Here is a 22,542-nt window from a genome sequence, read left to right as displayed (position 1 = left end):
CTTATAATGTAAATATAGTCTTAAGATGCAGAAGTTAGTATATATATAAATATATAGAAAATATTTATTTATTTATTTATAGTAAATCCATATATACAATATGTATCAATGTATAATAGCTGTACATAAAAGTAAATCATTACATATTCATAACCTTCACACGAAATACAAAATTAGGTAATTTATAATAGATATGTACTGAGTCTTAGATCTTATAGGATGTTTATCTATACATATTATTAGGTATGCTGATTTAGTGTTAAATACATTGTGAAAATAATTTTCTATTTGCGATATTCCTGAGAAAAAAAACAATTAAAATCGAAAAATATCTCCCAATGTGTTAAGAAATAAGTAATAACGAAATATATTATTATTTGTCTAATAATGGATAGTTAATTATAATTATTAAAGAAACATTAAAGACGAAAATAAATTTTTTGAAAATAATTTATGCAAATAAATTATTATTTACAAATATATATTTTTTTGATAATATTTAAAAACTCTGGTTAAGTGGGTACATAAGCGCCAATAAGTACCTTTACGTATAACTACTTAATATATTAATAAAGTCAATTTTAAAAACACATAATATAAAATTCACTGTTTAATTTTTTCAACTCAAAAATACAATTTTAAAAATAAAAACACTGAATGATAATAAATAACAAAATTATAATAATAATAAAAAAAAGAAAACAATTTTTTTATAATGAAGTACAGTTTTCAAAACACAATATTAACGCAATAATGTATATAGACGTCATGCCGGCATTATAACGGGAGTACCTAATACATATTTTTTAATTTGATTTTAATGAAAGCTTATGATCAAAATTTACTAATTTTTTTGTCAAATATTTAATCTAGGTACCTTAAATGTAAAATGCTATATTGTTTAATATCTGAAATAATAATTAATATGTGCTAAAATATATATACTATAACATTAGTAGTACTGTTGTTAATTCAATTACGTACCTAATAAATCATGCATAATAAGAATAATGTATTCAACTAGAATATTATATTTCAGTGTATATGAATGTACATATCCCATGGAAATTAAATTTTTTTTTTTTAATTTAAAATTTAAAATGATTAAATTACCTAGGCATTGTTATAAAGTAACTAAATATTTAACTTGGAAAATTGTGAATTTAATAGTAGGCACCGACTATATAATTATTCCCTAATACAACATAAAAATTAACAAACCATAAAATGTAATTTTACTTTCAATCAAAATAATATTTATTGTTTTTTTATAAATAGGTAGGTATTCAATATTAGTTATTTGTTCTTGTTATAAACGGATCGTTAATTGTGTACAAATAATTTAAAACTCTAGTTCATTAGTATCTCGTAGGTCTCTGTACAACATTTATAATGTAAAAGTATATTACTATACAGTTTATAACAATTATTATGATACACAGAGGTACATATAAACTATGCTAAATAGTAAATACTACCAAAATATTAAAATAAATGTTGTGTAAAACGGTTTAAGTGGTAAAATACTAACGTATATTATAATGTATAATAATATGATTTATCATCAAGGACGTCTGCAGAAGCTCATTGAGGCTAAACATATTTCAGAATATTTGTCTAAGACACTAATATGTATAAATATAGTCTTATAAAAAGCATACTATACAAATTTTAAATCGGCATATTGGAATCTACATTTTCAGTTAAACATCAGATTATTTGTGTAAAAGCGGATGATGATTAATAATGATCTATAAGTTCCATTGGATAAAAGAAAGTTTTAATTTTTTGGTGGAAAAATGTCCCGTATGACCTACATCTGAGTACCACTTTACATAACAATGACATATGTATTTAAATTTAAACATAAAAACCATCGGCAAAAACATCGATTCAACTGCAGTTTAAAAAAAAATACAATGAAGTAAGTAAATATAAGAATAAACTCATTTAAACATTACAATTTATTAGCATAGTAAATTTGTGAATTAAGATAATACTAACATAATTTTATTTATACCATGTTTCAAACTTTAACAATTTTAATCGTAAAGGGTTGGTTTGTTTGTATATTGATTTAAGTTCAACGAAATATATAGTTGTAATATTGTATTATTGTCATAAGTTTACTTCTTATGTGCGAGGAACTGATTACAACAACAAGCAGTAATCAGACGATGTTCTCGGCAAGTATTTGAGTGAAGAAAAGTACAATCCGCGAATTGACATTCATTTGGTAAATCTGTATCTGAAAAAAATAATAAATAAAATATATGTATCATCTTTAATCAAATAGGTCTACAATTGTTGATAGTAAATATTAAGGGACACAATCTATTTAGAAAATCTACAGTCTTCGAGTAGGTATGCAAAATAAAAAGTCACATTTTGCCAAAATAATGAAATACTACAATTTTATTATTATTATTTTGGACATTTTATTGCAAATATTTCATTTTTAGATCAACATTTTTTTATCATATCAAACTTGATTTAATTTGTATTATGTTTTGGTAGTTTACATGATCTTTGTTCAGCAAATCCATTGAAAAACAACAAACAACAATTTTCTAAAAACATAGTAGTCTTCATAATGAAATATTGAAATGATAAGCATTTCACCAAAAACAACCATAAAATTATGTTTGACCTCATAAAAAAAATTATATAGACAATAAGAATTAATGAAAAATGTATTGTAGTAAGAAATGTTAAAAATTAAAAATTTCTAAGTTAATTAATTGCAAATTTTGTTTTTGATAGTTAGTTCTTAAAGACTAAAGTCACCTTGATTGTCTACGTATATAGTTTGACATTGGCACGTGTCATAAGTCCAATGACGTCATCTCTTAACTGACCTGGACAATATTCCAAAATTGACTTCTATATCTAACGACTATTCTCAAGTCAATATTTACAAGATATTTTTAATTGTTAAATAACTAACTTATCTAAAGTTTTTGTTGTACGTTTAATTTAAAAACCGATTATTTTTTAAGTTCAACCTCAAAATTCACATTTTTTTTAGATATTTTGAGTATTATATAGTGTGTACCTATTTTAAATTTATTTTTATTGTTAAAACATTATGAATTATACCACTCAAAATAATAATCAACAAACTAAAATATATTGCATTAGTTAATTAATAACATATATTTTCTACAGTGAAAGTTATACTTTTAGTTTCCATATTAATATATTATGTGCCTTCCAACTTTTATTACTCTGTTCAAAATGTATTTATTATTTATTAGTTATGTATATAATAATATGTAAAGTTTATTTTAATTATATTAAAGATTTATATATTATAGGATAAAACAAATTTAAGAATAAGTATAATACGACACTCGAATCCCTTAAACTGTATATATTATACATTATAGTGTTAGTTTTAAAATAATTTTTTTTATTACCAATAAAATTTAATTCATTGAGGTAAAAAAAATGTACTGATTTTTTTTAGAAAATAACGTTCTGAGAATGTAACTATTTCACACGTTTTACTTTCACGAGTACGAGATAAATATGTTTTCGTCACAGCCATTCCAATGTACATATAATAAATTAAAATTTTTAAGTAGCTCTTATATACACCATAATAATATTATTAAACCGTAAGAAAAAATGTATAACGCATAACAATGAGCTTAAGTCATCGATTATCTGAGCTCACAGCTATGATTGAAGATAAATAATATAAAATAAAGTTCCTTTACAGTGTGTGTAGACTATAATATTATTATAGATGTATAATAAACATATTATACAGACTGCAATATGTAAAGGTGATCGTGCAAGTCAATGCACAATATACATAAGCGATACATTGTAATGTAGTGTGAGTAATTATAATGATATTTATTAAAATCGAATTCTATATAGTATAGGCCACCTCCCATCGGAACACGTTCAAATAATCAATTGGGCTTTTGGTCAAAATTGACAACAGATAGTAATAATAATCGCATAGAGTGATAGTCGTGCTCGACGTGCCATTTAAGCCAGAACAATGTTAACATAGGGTGATCACTTTAAGTTTTAACGGTAAACCCTCGAATATCAAAAGTATGTGTAATAGAATTAATAACTGATAACGTTTTTGAAAATATTTTTTTTTTACATAATACGGCATTTTGTGAAATTGTATTACTACAGTTTTTTAAGTTTTTATTTTTTTAAACGACAACATACGAGTATACATTTTTTTATCATTTTCTGAGCCAGAATTCTTCACTGTAAATGTTTACGTATTCAAGTACAACTTCGCATTAGTTTTTAAAATTTAGATGCGCAGAGGAGTACGTGGACATCTCTGAACATCACGTTTTCACTCAGCTGATTAACATTTAAAAAACTAATTTATGAGTTAAACCTAATTAAATACTCAGACAAATCAATTTGTACAATTCTCAGAAAAATGATCAATTTTGGAGTAGGAAATGAAAAAATTAAAATATAAGTTGTAATGAGTAAAAAAAAAACAAAAAATGAAAAAACGTCAATCCTTTTTGATATTATGAGTGTTTAATTGTCAAAATAATCACCCGGTATACGTATATACGTCGGTCGTACGTACGATTCGTGTCACCGCACTAATTTGTCGTGGCAAATATTATCGTAGTAATATCAGTTATGTCCCAGAGTTTTTTGACTGTTTTGAGTGTGCACTTAAGCGACAAACATCACGTACAACTGTACAAGTATTATATTATGTACGTCGGGACACGCGTATATACTTAGGTATATATATATTTTAAATATACAATGTAATTTTGCACATAGTAAATAGCAGGGAGACAACTCCGATTACTTTGTCGCGAGGTATAGATATAGGTACACGTCGTATGTGCCCACAATCTGTTAGGTATATTATATAATATTATAGTGTATAATGCCTACACAGACGATACGCACAGTATAACAATTAATGACCTACCGAACTGGTAACTGCGTTGTACGTGTTACCATACGTCACAACGTTGTACAGGCTTAAGGCGGGTTTCCTCTGTACAAGGTTCTATTAAATCCTCTGATGTGATTGGTCGATTAGGTAAGGTTATCACGCGATTAACCAAGTTACCGTGTTTTTGGTCATAGCTGAACATCTTTCGTGTACACGGTTCACGCGTATTGTTCAGGGAGCCCTCCTTTAACGTAGTTTTTCGAATTTGTTTTTTTCGAGCTGTGCTTGGGGGACATTGCCCATATTATTATGATGATATAATATTACACGAGTACACGATGCGTTTTATACACATTACTTCTCGCGAAATTCGCTTTATTTCCAAACCACGATGCATGCTAACATGCTATATTATATCTACTTTATTACTTCGTTGAGTGTTTGAGACGTAATGCTCAAGACGATTCTCCTTTAGTTGGTGGCATTAGAATGTATTTTTTTTCTCTTACTCGAGATTCAGGAGATACCTACAATTTTTATCGTCAGCACGTTTCAACGTTTTGCACCATGTTTATACTATACTATGACTGGCTAATGGTTATAAGTATTAACTAACAAGTATATAGGTAGTAGCTATATCAATGATGGAAAAATATTGAAACTTAAAATGCTAAAAAAACAAAAGAAATAGTTAATAGAATAAATAATTATGTAAAGTTACATAAGATGGAAAAATACGTAAATTATGAATGTTTTGAAGTGTAGTTTAATTATCAGTGGCTTAGCCAGGGGGTGCTGGGGTGTGCTGTAGGTCTCTCTCGACATTTTAAAGAAATAAAAAAAATACTTCAATGGACCATGGAAGTTACTGAAAGTACAAATGTGTATTGCAGTGCAGGAACGGAAACCTAAAATAAGACCTTGGCATCAGTATGCTAAGCCAGAGAGCCTTAAGGCTATATTAAGGCTCTCTTCACTAAACTTTTGGGCGACCCTAGTTAAACCAACTTTGTGTAAACACATTATTAGCCCCCTTCCCAAAGAAAAATCCTGGCTAATCCACTGTCTCTCATATAGTCATATTATATACATTTAAATTTATATTTTATTTAAACAAAATTAATAAAAGCTCAAAGTATGATAAATCGCCATATTATAGTCGTCTTTCACAGATATTCCCATTTTAAGTAGGTAGTTAAACTGTGGAGGTGGTGTTTGGGGAATATGCATTAATAGTTATAGGGGGGTACAATAGTAACAGGTTTCAAATGCGTGGTAGCATTCTGGAATACGTGGAAGACATCGTACTCTCGGAACCGCATTAACATTTTTAGATCATTCAAGATATTTCCATATCTATAGTAAAGTCTATACATTATTTTAAATTATAATAAATGATCAAACGATTGCAGCGCCTGCTTTTGAATAGTTAGTCAACCCATTCAAAACTATTTCAGGGAAATTCAGCTTTGGTAGTTGCAGTACGTATAGAAAACTGCACATTGGATTTATGATAATATGAAAACTATAATAATAATATTATGCTCTTCGCCCTTCGGGTGCATAAATTATGATGGATTTGATAAATCACATAATATACGCATGATAATATCATATTATACAATATGTCAATATATATAATATTATATTATATAATAGAATGTAGACATTGGTAGGTACTCGAACAAGTGCATAACGCCATTTGTCCGGAAGACACTTGTTCATCGCCGTTGAGTGCTGACGACAATATTATTATTGTTGTTATCGTGTCGATCGTTGGCCGTGAGAACCGTTACAATGCTACGCATGCAATAGCAGTTACACGGCGGTAGGTATTTAAAATATTATTGCAAGCGGTGTGGTATGTACCTTAAGGTACCTATGCATTCAAGACGCAATGGAATCGCGGTTCACAGCCATGTCGTCTGTCGTGCCGTGTGCCTTTCATCGCGTTGTGATTGGCCGTTGTAATCATGATATTATGTGATATCATTTACAATAACTATACGATCTACCGGGAAATTTAAAAAGATTGCACAGCTTTAGGACACGGCAGTCGACGTAGCTTTGAACACGACTATGGAAGAGCCGACAGCGATAGTTTATACTTTATCCGATCGTAATTTTTATTATTTTGTACACCGACGAATAAAATTGAAATAAAATAATCAGTGTGTTTGATATAATACATGTTGGTGTTTTAAAAACAAAGCATCATCAACATATTTAGGTTTTATTAAACAGTGTTAATTATTGTCTTGTACTAAAAAATCTATAGTTTTCTCTTAGTTCATACGGTCTCAACTTGAATATGCTGCCGTTATTTGGTCACAATCCCTCAATACTCAACCAAACATTAGAATTTAGAATCTGTACAAAATTCTTAATTACGTTTTGTATCAAAACGCTGTTTAAAAACTAACACATTTCGGTTATGACGGAGTTTTGGGATTTTTAATACGGTCACATAAAAAAACGGAGAAAATATCTTCATACTGAATAAATACATTATCCTCCCTTATGGGTATATATAAAAATAAATTTAAAAAAAAATTGTGTATAATATTTTTACGTTATAGGTATGTTCCTACTTATGTAATATAAACTGTGGGCTGTAGGTATGACTTTTAATACTATATGGCACGTGCTATACCTAACGTAAATGGAATTTTTATTCCTCAAAATAAATAAATAAATAAATAAATAGTTAGTCGTATGTTCACTCGTACCTATATTTTTATTTGTACACAAGCCCTGTATGCTCTTAATGAATAAATAATATTTTGGACAGTTTTTGCGTTGTCCGGCGAAACAATAATTCGTCGCAGACCAATGCAAAAACGACTGCCGCGCCCTACGTGCTGTGGTACCGTCACGGGTCTGTGGCGCCAGTGAGCCGATTGGCCGCTGTGGGGGCCGTGGGGTAGGGATTTTTCTTGACCACCCGTCCGCGAAAGTGCCTGCGAAACCGGACGACGGCGGCCGGCGAAAATTTCGGCCGCCCGACGACGAGCAATAACAATTTAATATAACGTGTAATATTATTGTTATTAATTAATGTACGCGATTGGGCGGCGCGGAACGCGTCTAAGAGCCAAACGGGTTTTTCGGGTAACCGATGTGGTAAAAACCGTCGTCCGTCTCCTCCACGAGAACGCCGTCGATCCGGACACGTGCGTCGTCGCGATCCTCCTCTGCCCGCCGCCGCCGCCGCCGCGCCTGATGACCGCGAGACGGGCGATAATGTGCGGCGGGAAATCCGAACCCTACACGACGGCATTTGTCTTGACGCGTGTCGGGATGACGCGACGGCGGCACACGGGACCGACAGCGTCAAGGGGCGGTGGCCGTGGCGGTGCGCGTAACCTTGACCCGGCTTGCACCCAAGTCTCCTGTTCGCCGCCGCCGCCGCCGCCGATGGGGGACAGACGACGCGGAAGACGAGACTCTACAGCGACCGCGTTCTCATGTATATTATAATATTATTACTTCACCAAAATATGGTAGGTGATATAATATTTTAATATTTTAATTTTGTTGTCAGCTCGTATCCAAGCCCTCTGGCCCGAAAAGGTGTCGTAGTCGCCATCGTACTTGTTGTTGTTGTTGTTGTTGTTGTTGTTGTAGTCGTATCGGTCGTCCGAACAGTGCACTCGTTAGTCGTTATTATTTATTTTATAATATTATTATGAGGCATATTATTAGACACATACAAAACAATTGTTTTGGAGGTTCAGATGAGGTATCGTCTGACGGACAATTTTTTTTCGTATGTCTTATTGAGCCAATTTTGTTTTATATTTTAGCAGCATTGTATTATAAATACATAATATGTTTATGTTCAACATTTTTTTTTAAAATAAAACCATTTTTTGTGAAGCTGTTCTGCAGGCACAAACGCGTTTCATGTAAACGTTTCAGCAAAATGTTATTATATTATATTTCATTACATACTCATATTATTGTACTTCATCTTTCGTAAGAAAATGTTAAATCATTAATTATTCATTTGTTCATAACAGTATTATTCTCCATAACAGTAATGTTCATCACATTAGTTCATAACAGTTCAGTGCGACCGAGTCTTCCTGGATGTACGCAAGAAAAATGTTTAGTATGCTGTATGCGGTTCGCGGTGAGCCGGTGAACCAAACGATTTAAAATACATATTTATTGGCATTTGTTTACGAGCAAAACACAAATGCACTACGTTAAGTTTAAAGATCGGAATACATTTTTAACTTTGATATCTGCAGTGGTGAATTTAAGGGGAATGGTCCGACCTGGTTTGAACACCTTCAACTAATATTCATCATAACCATGTTAAATTTTGTATTTTTAATTGAAAATTAGAAGAAAAAAATTTCACGTAGTTAAACGCATGGTTACCACTTGGCACCTACCACAGATCACAATATATATCTTAACCTAATCTATATACAGTATACATACCTAACACCTTTATAAATTCCTAATAACTAATAAGTAATAACTGAATACTTAATGTTCTATAATACATTATAATACTTATAGACATATATTATAGCGTATTATATAATACTTGTTACCTAGTTGCATAGTTACTAGGTTTAGGTAAATTGTATTTATAAATATATTAGATGGTATATTTGCAATAATAAATTGTGATAGAAAATCGGAATAATGATAATACTATGAAACAGATATAGATTACATATTTCTAAATTTTTTAGTAAATTGAATTTGAATTTTAGGTTCTGATCCATATAGATCTGATAGATTCTGATTCTTGATCTTATAACGATGTGTGTTTTATTTATGTCTGATATCACCTTTTGGGGCAGTAAAAATGCTTCGATGATCTATTTCAGCATTTTTTTTTTTTTTTGTAGAAAATTGAATCCAGTTAGTATTTTGGAGAGTCAAAAGAAAAAAGTCTCAGTAATTTTCAATAGCGTCGGGAAAAAATGACTGAGATTTTTATACAAAACAAGTTTTCGACAAAATCGATTTTGTAATTAGGTGTAACTCTAAAAAATAACTGTAAGTAGGTCCATGAAATTTTTAGCTTTTTCTTTACACCATAATATTTCGAAAATATTTTTACATAGTTCGAGCTATTTATATGCAAAGCAAATTTCGATTTTTATTAGATTTTTTAAAATTATTGTTGATAAAAAATTTTTGCTTGGTCAAAATACTTGAAAATGTAAAACAAGGTTTCTCATGAGTTTGTGTTGGTGGAAATTGAAAAAAGTAGAGCTTAAAGGTTCAAATTTAGACGAAATTAGATATTTCCAACAAATAATAACGATTTTAGTTATTTTGCTGTAATTTAAAAATATTATTAGCAGTTACTTGAAACTTTTTAAGTATATTATTATAAATTGTATACACTAAACACTTGATACAGTTTTTAATTTTGGCAAAAATTAATTCAACCTACAACTGTATTAGTGTATTACTAATATCTAATGGAAAAATAAATTACTTTAATATAAATAATATCATTAAAATACTTAGTAATATAGGTTGACAGACAGTTTTAGCTCAGGACATAGTACAATGATTTTCGATACCCTTTCGTCACCTATTGTACAGCTCAGTGGTATCTACTTGTGACTTGCATAACTTTTTGAAGTTGAAGTCCGTATTTAATACTTAATTGTTGAAATAGCACTGTTGGCTGGGGATTTATTTCACCCTTCGCCACCCACCAACCATTACACAATTCTTAATTACCAAGTTACTAAACGTACCAATTTGTCATGTAGGTACGTAATATTTCATATTTTAGAACAATGTATACTCAGATATAGAGCTTCATTATCTGTTTTATGCTAACAAATAAGTTTTCATTGATTATGTTATATAAATCTGATTTATAAATTATTTTTCGTGTAAGTATTTAAACAAAAATAAATGTTTTGTTCTCTTTGTTTAAATAGTAAATAAAAAAGGCTTGATAATATGATAATACGAATTAAAATAAAATGATACAATATCTACTAAGTATAAACTAACATTGAAGATGTATAACTCTATGTCTCTATAACTTTTGTTTAACTTTTAAATAAATTCTTCAAAATAAGTACGAAAAAAAACAATTTGTTTGAGAGAATAAACGTATAGATACATAAATACTGCAGATATAGAACGCAATAATGTGTGTGGTTATTATTTGATTAATATTTTACTAAGTTTGCATTTTCTAAAAAGTATCATAATATTTCATCATGAGTCCTACATCAAATTTTCTAAAAAAAAAATACTCTAATATAATATAAGTAAGTACCTAACTGCCTACATATAATTGGCACGCGTTCAGAAGGAGAATGATAATAATATGCTACAACATATTTTAATAGCATATATAATATTAATTTATTGTCGTATATTGTACACGTGTTACCAGTACAGAATATCTGGTTTTTTTTTCAATTCGCTTGTGCTTAAAAGAAATCATTTGTATAAAATCGAGGTTCGAGATTTAAATACCATGTTTTTTTTTCATCGAGCACTTTTCATTACGATAGACATATCGATATCTAGATACTTTGTAGATATGAATAAAGTGCGTAAGTTGTGCACACACGTGTGTACGTTGTGTAAGATGTGTAATATGCACGAAATTTCATGAGTATTATAACAGCCACACTCGTTTTAACGATATTATTACATGTGCCTACTGCCTACTTAGATAATAGCATTGAGACATCGAGATAATATTATATTAATATATCTTTATTTTGTACACGGATATAGGATTTCAAAATATGTGATGCACAGAAGAATATATTATAATATTATGTACATATTATACAACTAAACGTTAAATCGTAAAGGCAGCTGACGCAATGGTTTTCGAAAATTTGTAATCGTTTTACCAATAGGTAGCAAGAACAACGTCTTCGGAATGATTAGTTTGTACCCAGCTTTATGCTATACGCATAATAAAAACAAAATATTATGTTCTATTTATTCGTATATAATACAAATGTGATGGTGTACAAGACAATCAATTTGGGTCGATGTACCACACACAATAATTATTCCATGGTCCATTGTAAATGTTTAATATCATTTCAATAATTTAATTCTCTAGGTTAGAAATTTTAAAAAGTTCAGATTAATAGTTTAAATGCATTTTTAATTAATTAATTAAATACTGTATTTTCTATGTTCCAATTTATTTTAAAACCAAAAGTAATAGATTTTAATTAATAGCATTTCTAATAGACTAGAGCAATTTAAAATTTTTCGTATATTTCTATAACCTCGATTTAAAAAAAAACAAAAGTAACTAGTAAGTACCTAATATCAGTCATAAAATAATAAATTGTTTGATATTTGTTATTATTATAATGTCACCTATTTATGATGTAATCTAGTAAAGTAGTGGATTAAGTAATAAATAAGCATCATTTAGCACAAAATCGAACAAAATATGTGAACAAATTTAGTATAAGGAATATTAATATTATTATTCAATCTACTATGGGTATATTTTTATTTAGTTTCATAGTTTGTACCTATACGATTTACTTTTAATAACAATTAATACGTAATAGTATAGTATACAATATAATCTTCACACGTTTTGGTTTAACCAAATAGGCCATTGGAAAAATACTATTATAAGTATACCTATACCAAAAGTTAAGAGTATTAAAAATTATATTCTATAAAGATATTAATTGTCATATCTTAACATTTTTCTGACCATTGCCGTTTTTAATCTTTTTGTTGTTAAAATTATTTTTTCAATTGTATCAATTATTTGTAGATCCTTTTATTTATATGTATTAATAATATGTAATTAGAACGATATGAAAGTTTTTGTGGTAAACTATTTGAATTAACTCTTACTTTAGTAAGCACCTTAAAAATATGACTTTGGATTATTGAAATATTAGATATACAAAATGATGTTACAAATAAAATATAAATACTCATAGTACCTTGCCTGCAGTGGATATTACGCAAGGAAACGTATAGATTGTAGACTTATAAGAGGTTAGACTGTTTAGATGACCGAAAATAAATACTAATCAAATAAAGAAGTACTTATAGAGACGGAGAAAAATATGTCATCTAATTCGAGTACTGATTTAAATTTATTGTTTTTAATAAACGAAATAACTTGATTTTTCGTTGCAACATAGCTATAGAAACAATGTTTATAATAATATATAGACGTCTTCTTAAACTATACGTATATTATATATATATTTGTCTATTGTTCTTGAATTGTTTGTCAAAATGTATGCTATAATAATATATATATTAGGTACATTAGGTATAGTTATAGTTTTGACATTAAATTATTTAAAAAAAATATTTATTATTGTTATAATACATAAACAAAATTGAGAATGCTTATACAGTAGAGATATAGAAGAGTGGGTCTAAAAATATAAAATGGGGAGGGTTACATTTTTTTTCAGAAAACTTACTAAGATAATTATAACACCTATAGTTAGGTATACCTAGGCTACATAATTGAATTAATATAATAAGTCATATTTGTATTATATAAATAAATTCATAGTATGTAACACATCCAAAGGGAGGCTAAAGTTCCACATATTATAGAACTCTAAGAAAAAAAATAATATTTTATTTAAAATAATTTACAGTTTTGATCAATCTATTTTGACTCTTTATTAGTGTAGCAGTATTATGGGCAGGCGATGGCAGCTGTATACCATATAAATATAGATGGTTGCATTTTGACTTTTTGCTGCATTTGTGTGTTGGGTGTATTTTCTTAAGTATAAGGTACATATTTTATTTCTAGGTTATAATATAATATAATATAAATATATATACAATAATTTTCAAATCTTACAGTTGTTCAGTAAAATAATATTTATTGATGGATACGATTATATAATAGCAATTCACGGAATTCTCATTCAAAAATCCGAAAAAGGCGGTATTTTGCATAGTAGGATTTGAGTGTATAGGTCTAGACACTAGTCATTGAGTCACCTAACCTTACAGTATTATAATACAGATGTAGTAGATACTTTTTATTAATTCAATATTAAACAAATTTAAGATTATTATTTCGACCAAAACGACAGTTGTCTATTTATATACATGGGAAAATTGTGCAACTACTGTAACAGCACAGATTTTTCAGGTATCACCTGAACTCGCTTAGTCCAAATTTTTGAACTGTGCAGACGTGCAGTTATACAATTTTCATTTATACATACAGTTAGTTTGCTCAAACTTGAATTCATACAATCCGTTTTCGCAGTTTTAGTGAACCTTAGAATTAATATAAATATTTTAAAAATTAATCTTGTATAGCAAAAAAATTATATACAAATGTAATGGTGAGAATTCCAAAGTTATATATTTAATGTTTTTTACATTTTGACAAAATAGAAAGAATCGATAGGGAAAACAGTGTGCCTATGTAAATTCTACATTATTTTTAAACCTGCACTATAAGAAAAATAAACGAATAATATTGTATTATATTTTCAAGTTAAAGATATTAAAATTAAAAAATTTAAGCTTTTAAATTACATAAAATTACCAAATACTGCAAGTTTCATGATTTTGACGAATTTGTCAACATTTGAAAGTTAAAAAATATATATAAAAAAAAATAGGACCATGTATTTTAAGAATGTTTTAATTTCTGTAAGAACAACTCATTAGGACTGTTGTATTAAAAATTTAAATTTCTAGCTTTTTGCTTAAATCAAAAAAAAATTTCAAATATTTATAAATAGCCCGAAAAGCGCCAAAATATGTTCAAAATTATAACTTGTCTACCAAAAAATCTTAACATAATTATTTTAGTGAACATTTCAAGAATCTACGATTGTTGATTTTTTAATAACGACATGAAGAAGAAATTGACTATGAAGAGAATTGGTGTTTCGTAAATATTTCCATTTTGCCATGAGGTATTCATTTTTTATTTTTATTTTTTGTCATTTAGTGTCAAGAAATTACTTTGAACTAGACAAAATTTTCTGCCAGAAACCACCCTCAATAATATTTGAGACAGGAGAATTTATTCTGATATTCTTCAGAGTTCAGACACGCTCAAAAAAATGTTTTAAAAACATACATTGCCCTTCTCAGAATACAGAATTCATAAATTAAAAATAAAGACATTGATTTGAGTTTTTAATTTTGTGGCTGTTTCATGAATTATTCGGGGTCAACAAATATTAGGAATTTGGATGATATCATGGTGACATTGATAAAGGGGAATAGTTTAAGACGAGAAAAAATACATATTATTACATATTATATTACATTTTTATGCATTCCTACCAGATGACTTATTTAAAACAAAGGTTATAGGTATGTGATCAGAAATTGCCTAACTAGTAACTACTATAACTAATGACATTATAAAACTTTTTCAAGTAACTCCATTCGACAGTTGATATTATATATTATAGAATATTACAACCATATGTGTCCATGTAGGTCTAAAAATATAAGTGTTATACACACTAAGGAGTTCCGATTCCGACCGTTTTTAAGGAGTTCTGTATAGGTAATATCCTATAGGTTAAGGCAGGGATTCCCAACCGCCGTGCTGCGGCGCATAAGTGTGCCGCGAAATTATTTGAGTGTGCCGTGTAATTTGTGTCTTACATTGTAATTGTGTAATAGAAATCTCCTAAAAATAAAAATTGATAAAATGTCCACATGGAAAGACATAGGTATTACTATACATTAGAATATTAGATAATACCCGATACGCCCGATACGGGTATTATAACTTATTAGCAGTCATTTAGCAGTTCAGTTATTAATTATTTATTTGTGTGCCGTGAAATTTTTTTAAATGATCAAGTGCGCCGTTAGGTAAAATAGGAAGGGAATCCCTGGGTTAAGGTACGACTACACGTAAGGTACTGTCGAGTACGCACGTACTGCGTTGTAAGTGATCATTATTATTTGTGTGTGTGAAAAAATTGTCAAGAGTTCTCACACGTACACACATGTAAAAAAATTTAGTGTACCTACATGAATTTTTTTTTTATTTTTATTTTTTGTGTTTAAATTTCAACCTTTTATCAATATTGTAACCTGCTTAATGTGTTTATCTGGTACAGTTTTTGAAGATATGTTTAAATTCTTTGTCAAGTAATTGACTTGAAAACGACTTCCTTACACGTTTTAATTCAAGCACCAACTTAAATATTATTAACATTTTAAAATCCATATAAATCTAATTTGAACGGTTTTCTTGTTTACCTTAAAAAAGTAAAAATTAATTCTCGAATAAACTTTTAGACGAATCGACGAATTATTATGCCTACACTATTTCAGAAGTTTCGTCCGATCTCTAGTATAGCCGGTATAATTATCACGGAGTGTCTATTTTGGTGAAAAACACGGTTCGGATTGAATGTCCAGACTTGGTTATAATAGTATTACAAAGAATAGCTCAAGTCTTATAATACATTCCAAGTAGATTAATATTGTACCCGCCATCAAAAAAGTCGTATGTCTCGTTTACTTACCGTGCGGATCTAGGCAACAACAAGCGTCGTGCAATAATTTGTCGGAGCAGTAACTATACACACTAGAATCGCAAAATGGGCAGCCGTTGGGTCTTCGTTTCATGTTTAATCTACCGTTTTCTGGCGGAACGTCGTTCGGTTCTTCGTTATTCTCTCCTGCTTCAGATACTTCAGGAGCTTCGGCTTCAACCGATTGGACTTCCTCTGCTTTGTTCGCCAATTTTTTATCTAAAGAAAATTAAACATTTTTGAAATAAACTAACTATAATAATACTAATAAAAGTAATAGTTATTGTTATTTGATATTAAAAGACTTAATTGTTATGTTCAAGCTATTTTGAAATCACATTAATAGATCAAAATCAATTCCCAAATATTACGAACCTCAACACATTTGTGTTAAGCTTGTTATCATTGTCATTATTTACTCAATTAGAATATTTGAATTTTTCATTTATAATATTATAATAGTATAAAATTACCTAGCCAGTGGCATATTATAAACAATCAAAATGATTTACCCGTATAATATAGTATATCTATTTATTTATTTATATTGTCTCATGACTCACACTGAAGATGTATAAGTATAATATTATAATGAAAGTACTATGTAATTAAAATAATCTTATCACACACAATTATTGAGATCATATTTAAAAAATGATGTGAATTTAACCACTATTCAATTACGAATAGCTTAATAATTAGAATAAAGATTTCAATGATCAAACAAATTTGATAACTATTCACATACAAAATATAACTGATATATGAAAAGTAGATACAGTTTATAATTCAATAGATTTTATACTGAACCTTTTTATATTTTATGAAAATAAAAACGTGTTATTTTTTATGTATATTATATTGTTTTTATAGTATTTTATCGTTATTTCATACTCTAAATGTTATATGTATTTATACATTCAAAATTATTTCGGTATTCAATATTAACTATACATACCACAAGGATTTTTTGAAACTTAATTGTTCATACTTTATATTATAATTTAATAATTATTTTATAATTACAGTTAATTATATAGGAAATCAGGTAGTTTTTAGTATCTGATGGTTTTTGACATTGGCTTTAATAAAATATGTAAGTACCAATTCAATATATTTTACAAACTACCTATGTATTGTCTATAACATATAAATTTAAACATTTAAAAATAATAAATACACAGTGAAATTTTGTATTGCAGTGGCTATTTAGCTTGAATTTATTCAAATTATAAGCAAATAGATAATTGCATTGATGAAATTAACTTTAAATTTGATTTTGAATTCACCGTTTGCCTGAAATACAATTATTTGGTTTTAATACTCACGTATATGTAAGTCAAGTTGCATATGTAACTCCTCGTAATATTTTATAATTTATTCATTTTTATATTATTATAATTTATTTATTATTTATTTGTTGCTGTCAACCACTTTAACATAAAGATACATAGAAGATGACAATAAAGTTAGATACGCACAGCTCCCCTTTCAAAGGTATAATTATTGTGGGGAAGGAGAGAATATTATTGCATAATATTATAAATTGATTAATGGATGATCAGGTTTATCAATCTATATCAAATAATTATCCAACCGTTTTAAGTCTTTATAATTTGAATATAGAGTCATAATTATTATATCATATTTTTTTGTATCTTATTTATTATTTAGGTAACTATTATTGAGCAATACTATTGATATTACTCGACATCTTAGTTCAGAAATACATACCAGTATAAAAATATATATTGTTTCATGGTACATTTAACAAAGATCGATTTTATGTAATTATTCAATGATTTATTTATTCAGCGTCATGACCTGATTAAGTATATTAAAAAACTGACACAATGAGCTCATAGTTGACTAGTTACAGCTTTCTTTTTATAAAACGTTTATTAAATATAAACATTTTTAAAGATGATCATATTTACTTAAATGCGTGTTTATTGTTTTATTACATGCCTCATCATGTTATTATTTTATATTTTGTACGTTCTGCAACATTGTATTTGTATCATATCTAATATTATTTTATCTTTTGAATGATTATTTCAGATAAGTAAATTAAGACACAGACACATCACTGAAAAGGTCAATAAATATTGTATTATGTAGGTACCCCCTAATGTCGCAAATATCATTATTTAAGGCATACCTAATATCTAAGTACTCTACCAAAAATGTAAATATAGGTAAAATATTAAAATATATATCTACCTAATGTATATATTTTCGAAATTATAATATTAATATATTATAAAAATCGAATTAAATTTAAAACTTAAACGCTTCTTTTTTTTCTAGGCTTGATACACAAATTTGATTTGTATCTATTACCTTTTTTAAATACCTAACTTAAAATAACCAAAGATTTAGACTTAGTTCTACAATTTATAAGAAATGTAGCAAAATTCCTACACTCTATGAATTATATTTTTAGTTGTTGAGCAATGTTTAGTTTTTAATAGTATATTGAGGTCAAATATTTTCTTTGAATTTGGATTTTAATAACTGGTATGGATGTTTGCCAAAATGTTGATAGTATATAATTTATTCAAAACATGACCCTAAGAAGAAAATATACATTAATCAGTTCAAAAGATTGTGCATACAACTTTCACCATAGTATCAAATTATTAATAGCATCTTGTACATTTTACAGTTTTAGACATATTTATTAAATCCACCTAAATAAAAAACATTTTCAAAAAACTTTAAGGTATTAAATTTTATTCTACTATATTAATTATTAAGTAACTAATATTTCTAGGTAAATACTAGGTATATTCTTTTCTGCAAAATAATTATAATACGATTTGATAAACTATGTTAAAGACTTGATAATAGTTTAATAATTTTCTAAAACTATAGATATGTGCTGATAATTGAGTATTGGCTGCTACATTTAAAAAATAAAGTGCTACTGTGAGATTTTATTATTAGTACCGACTATTATTGTCAATTTGTAGTGTTAGCTGTTCATTTATTAAACAAAATTTATTATTATCAGATTACGACGTTTTAAATATAAATACCATTATTATCAATGATAAATCCGTCAAATCGTTAATCAATTTTTAAAATAAGATAAATTATTAGATAATATACTATTATTTATATTGAAAAAAATTCAATGTAAATAAGTTTTTGGCCGGTTAGCTACAATTTTTTCTCAAACCGAATTTCGCGATGACGATTTTTGTAACACTTTGTTTATTGATATAGAAATGCAAATCAAGTGTGGTGAATACACTTATAGCTATTATTAATTATTATAAATTGTATGGATTGTAATTTATTTGTACGTTGCACCTATTATTCTCAGACTAGGTACCTAATTTGATATAACTATAACAATTTAATTTAGTAAAAACATAATCATATGTAATATAATATGCAGCATAGGTACTGTAACACGAGATTACATGAATATAACAAATTACTTGTCCATCGATCTAATCGCATTATTTGAATCTTTATTGGATTACGAATACATAGTACATACCTATGAGTTAATGTGCCAATAATAAGGAAATATACCTACGCATGCGTAATTTTAATAATATGTATATAATTGGTATAGGATGTACATCGAGTCCTAATTTATCTATTGATGAGCTAAATACTATGTAATAAAATAATTATTTAATATTATAGATAAGTACATTGTAGATCTACTATAACTTTTTCTTACTTTGATGTAGACTCGGAGACCTCGTCGATGTAAAACCGATGCATATGTACACAATATTGACCACCAATAACACTTTTACCAATTTTCGATTGTTCGCCATTACAAGTACCTAACTTGCGGCAATAAACGAGTTCAAAAATTTAGTTTAACAACAGTAAACAGACCGACATTTGGTCGAGTACGACTCGTCTAATAACAAAAAACGTAATGAAACAAAAAATCTTCAAAAATAAAAACTATAAATTCACTGAATCAAACAGATAGTTACGTAGGTAGACGCGCTTTTTGTGTTTATTAAACGTGATAATATTGCTGTGAGTTATACCGCCTAAGTATTGTTATAAGTAATTTTTACGGTCACTTTAACTGACACTGTTAATCAACACACTGCCGCCACTGCGATAATGGAAGTCACCGGTTTTCTTTCAGAGATCCTGCTTTTTCCCACTAACATAATATTATGCGGCCGATTTAATTAAGACGAAACACTTTCATTCCGTCTATATCGGTGGCAATGTTTCCGGAACTGATAGACTAGTGGGGTTTATATAGTGTTCCGGTTCAGCTGAGTTCAGCACACCATGTAACAGGTAGAAAAAAAACTCCAGTAATATAAAATGACGGAAATTCGTTGAAAAACAAACGTAACAATACACCACCGTTATTTTTTGCTACAAACCGCATTTGTTAACCAACCAAGATTTACCAAATTACCATTATCATATTGAAATATTGTAATAAGTATATAACAACGATAGTCGTTTTTTCAACGGGTAAAAAATTGGTTTAACTCAAAAACCTATGAGAAAAAAAATGTTTGAGTACCTATATACAATATAAATAGACCTATTATACTTGAGTATTTTGAGTTCCTATAAGTAGAATTTTAATAGTATATATTAAACTATAAGTACTCGTATAATAATCGTAGGTATATAAACAATTCACTATTTTGGTTTATGAGCAGCAATTTATTTTACATGATGTGTGTGTTTTTTTCTGTCCGCAATCTCCTTTTGGATCAGTAAAACATAAAAATACTGTTTTTAAACTTTGAAGGCGGTTGTGGTAGCAAATTGAATCTAGGTGGAACTTAAGAGGGGGAAGGTCAAACCAAGAAAAACAGGAGTTCTTACTACAGGCGTGCACACCCAGGGCATATCCCCCTTTGGCTTATTTTTGTTGTATAAAGTATATGGTAAAGCAACGAATGCATATATATATATGTATATATATCTAAGAATAATCAAAAAATTCATATCCCCCCCCTTTCAAAAAAGCTGATCACACTACAATTGTATTTTATTAATGTGACTCAAAAACAAATGTTCAAAGATACTTTAACAAATGTTTATAATAGCATTTTCTTTTAGTTATAGATTTCTAAACATAATATATAGGTAAATTTAAAACACATTGTCATCTTATACCCTCATTGCATCCATCCATCCAAGTTACCAACACGGCAACCATAGACGGAAATTTGTTGAAATTACTTGGGGGAGGGGGGCTGAGCCCTGTGCATTATATTTCTCATTGCACCTACATAGGCGCTAATGTACTAGTCGCTCACAATTATTTATTTCAACAAGACAATTTACAAAGTTTGACATACCAAACAATTTAACCATAATACAGTACAAAAACAATAATGTGCCTTACTTTGAACATTTATTTCTAAACAAAAATTGTATTAAATTAATTTCATTATTAAGTTATTAAATTAATTGAATTATAGGTAACCAATTTAATATAGGATGTACCAATATTGGTGATATTGTTAGTAAAAACCTTCATAATTAGTTATGAAAAATAGTATATTATTACGTAATTTCATTGAAACCGGGACGACGCGGACGACTGCTGATAAATAACCAATTTACCAATTTATAAACCAAATTTTTCAATTATACTAATTATTGTATATTTAGTCACATTAAAATTGTGATAGCCGGGGAGGGCTAGACCTGTACTTTAAACTTCTGAGGGACTTATTCTCCTTTAGCCCCCCCCCCTCCCCCGATGTTTCCGCCTATGACGGCAACACACATAGTTACGATTTTTGGTGTTAATATGTATTTTAGTATTTCTTAATAGTAGCCGGTATTAAAAAATATCTTTATTTGAGTATTTAATATAGATTCAACTTAGTCTATAATAAAAACATAATATCGGTAAAAAAAATATAAAGGCTACCAAATTATTCTTAATTTCTATATTTTATTTATTTTTATATTAATTTATTCTTCAAGAAGATAGTATATTATCTTGGGTCCCACTATTTATGGAATTATAGTAGGTATATTGCATTATATCAATAAACGTTTAGCTTTCCCGACTTGTTTTTTCTGAAAATGTCGATAAGAAATTATTCGTACCGTCAAAAAAGCTTGAAAATTTAATTTTAGGGACCTATAAGGTTTCTCATTAGTAGT

General features: G+C 28.3%; 1 protein-coding gene across 2 annotated transcripts; it reads right to left on the bottom strand.

Moving 5' to 3' along the window:
- Positions 1–1,253: 1,253 nt before the first annotated feature.
- Positions 1,254–20,564, bottom strand: LOC111036372. Of its 2 annotated transcripts, none has more exons than XM_022318380.1 (3): positions 20,108–20,564; positions 16,399–16,626; positions 1,254–2,242 (listed from the first exon to the last, which is right to left on the bottom strand). In XM_022318380.1, the coding sequence occupies exons 1-3, from the start codon at positions 20,205–20,207 to the stop codon at positions 2,127–2,129; spliced, it is 444 nt and encodes a 147-aa protein (XP_022174072.1). In that variant the 5' UTR covers positions 20,208–20,564; the 3' UTR covers positions 1,254–2,126. The 2 variants fall into 2 exon arrangements, with proteins under 2 accessions (XP_022174072.1, XP_022174071.1); XM_022318379.1 differs by having other exon boundaries at positions 1,254–2,248; positions 20,108–20,559.
- Between the last annotated feature and the right edge of the window lie 1,978 nt (positions 20,565–22,542).

This window comes from Myzus persicae, unplaced genomic scaffold (genome assembly GCF_001856785.1).
Source record: "Myzus persicae strain clone G006 unplaced genomic scaffold, MPER_G0061.0, whole genome shotgun sequence".
In the NCBI taxonomy this organism is placed as follows: domain Eukaryota; kingdom Metazoa; phylum Arthropoda; class Insecta; order Hemiptera; family Aphididae; genus Myzus; species Myzus persicae.
Note: the sequence above shows the minus strand (reverse complement) of the source record. Positions and strands in the feature narration are given on the sequence as shown.

Coding starts and splice junctions, on each gene's coding strand:
- LOC111036372 (XM_022318379.1), bottom strand. CDS start 20,207: ATGGCGAACAATCGAAAATTGGTAAAAGTGTTATTGGTGGTCAATATT. Junction 16,627..20,107: donor GTCTCCGAGTCTACATCAAA/GTAAGAAAAAGT, acceptor AATTTTCTTTAG/ATAAAAAATTGGCGAACAAA. Junction 2,249..16,398: donor TTGTTGCCTAGATCCGCACG/GTAAGTAAACGA, acceptor TATTTTTTTCAG/ATACAGATTTACCAAATGAA.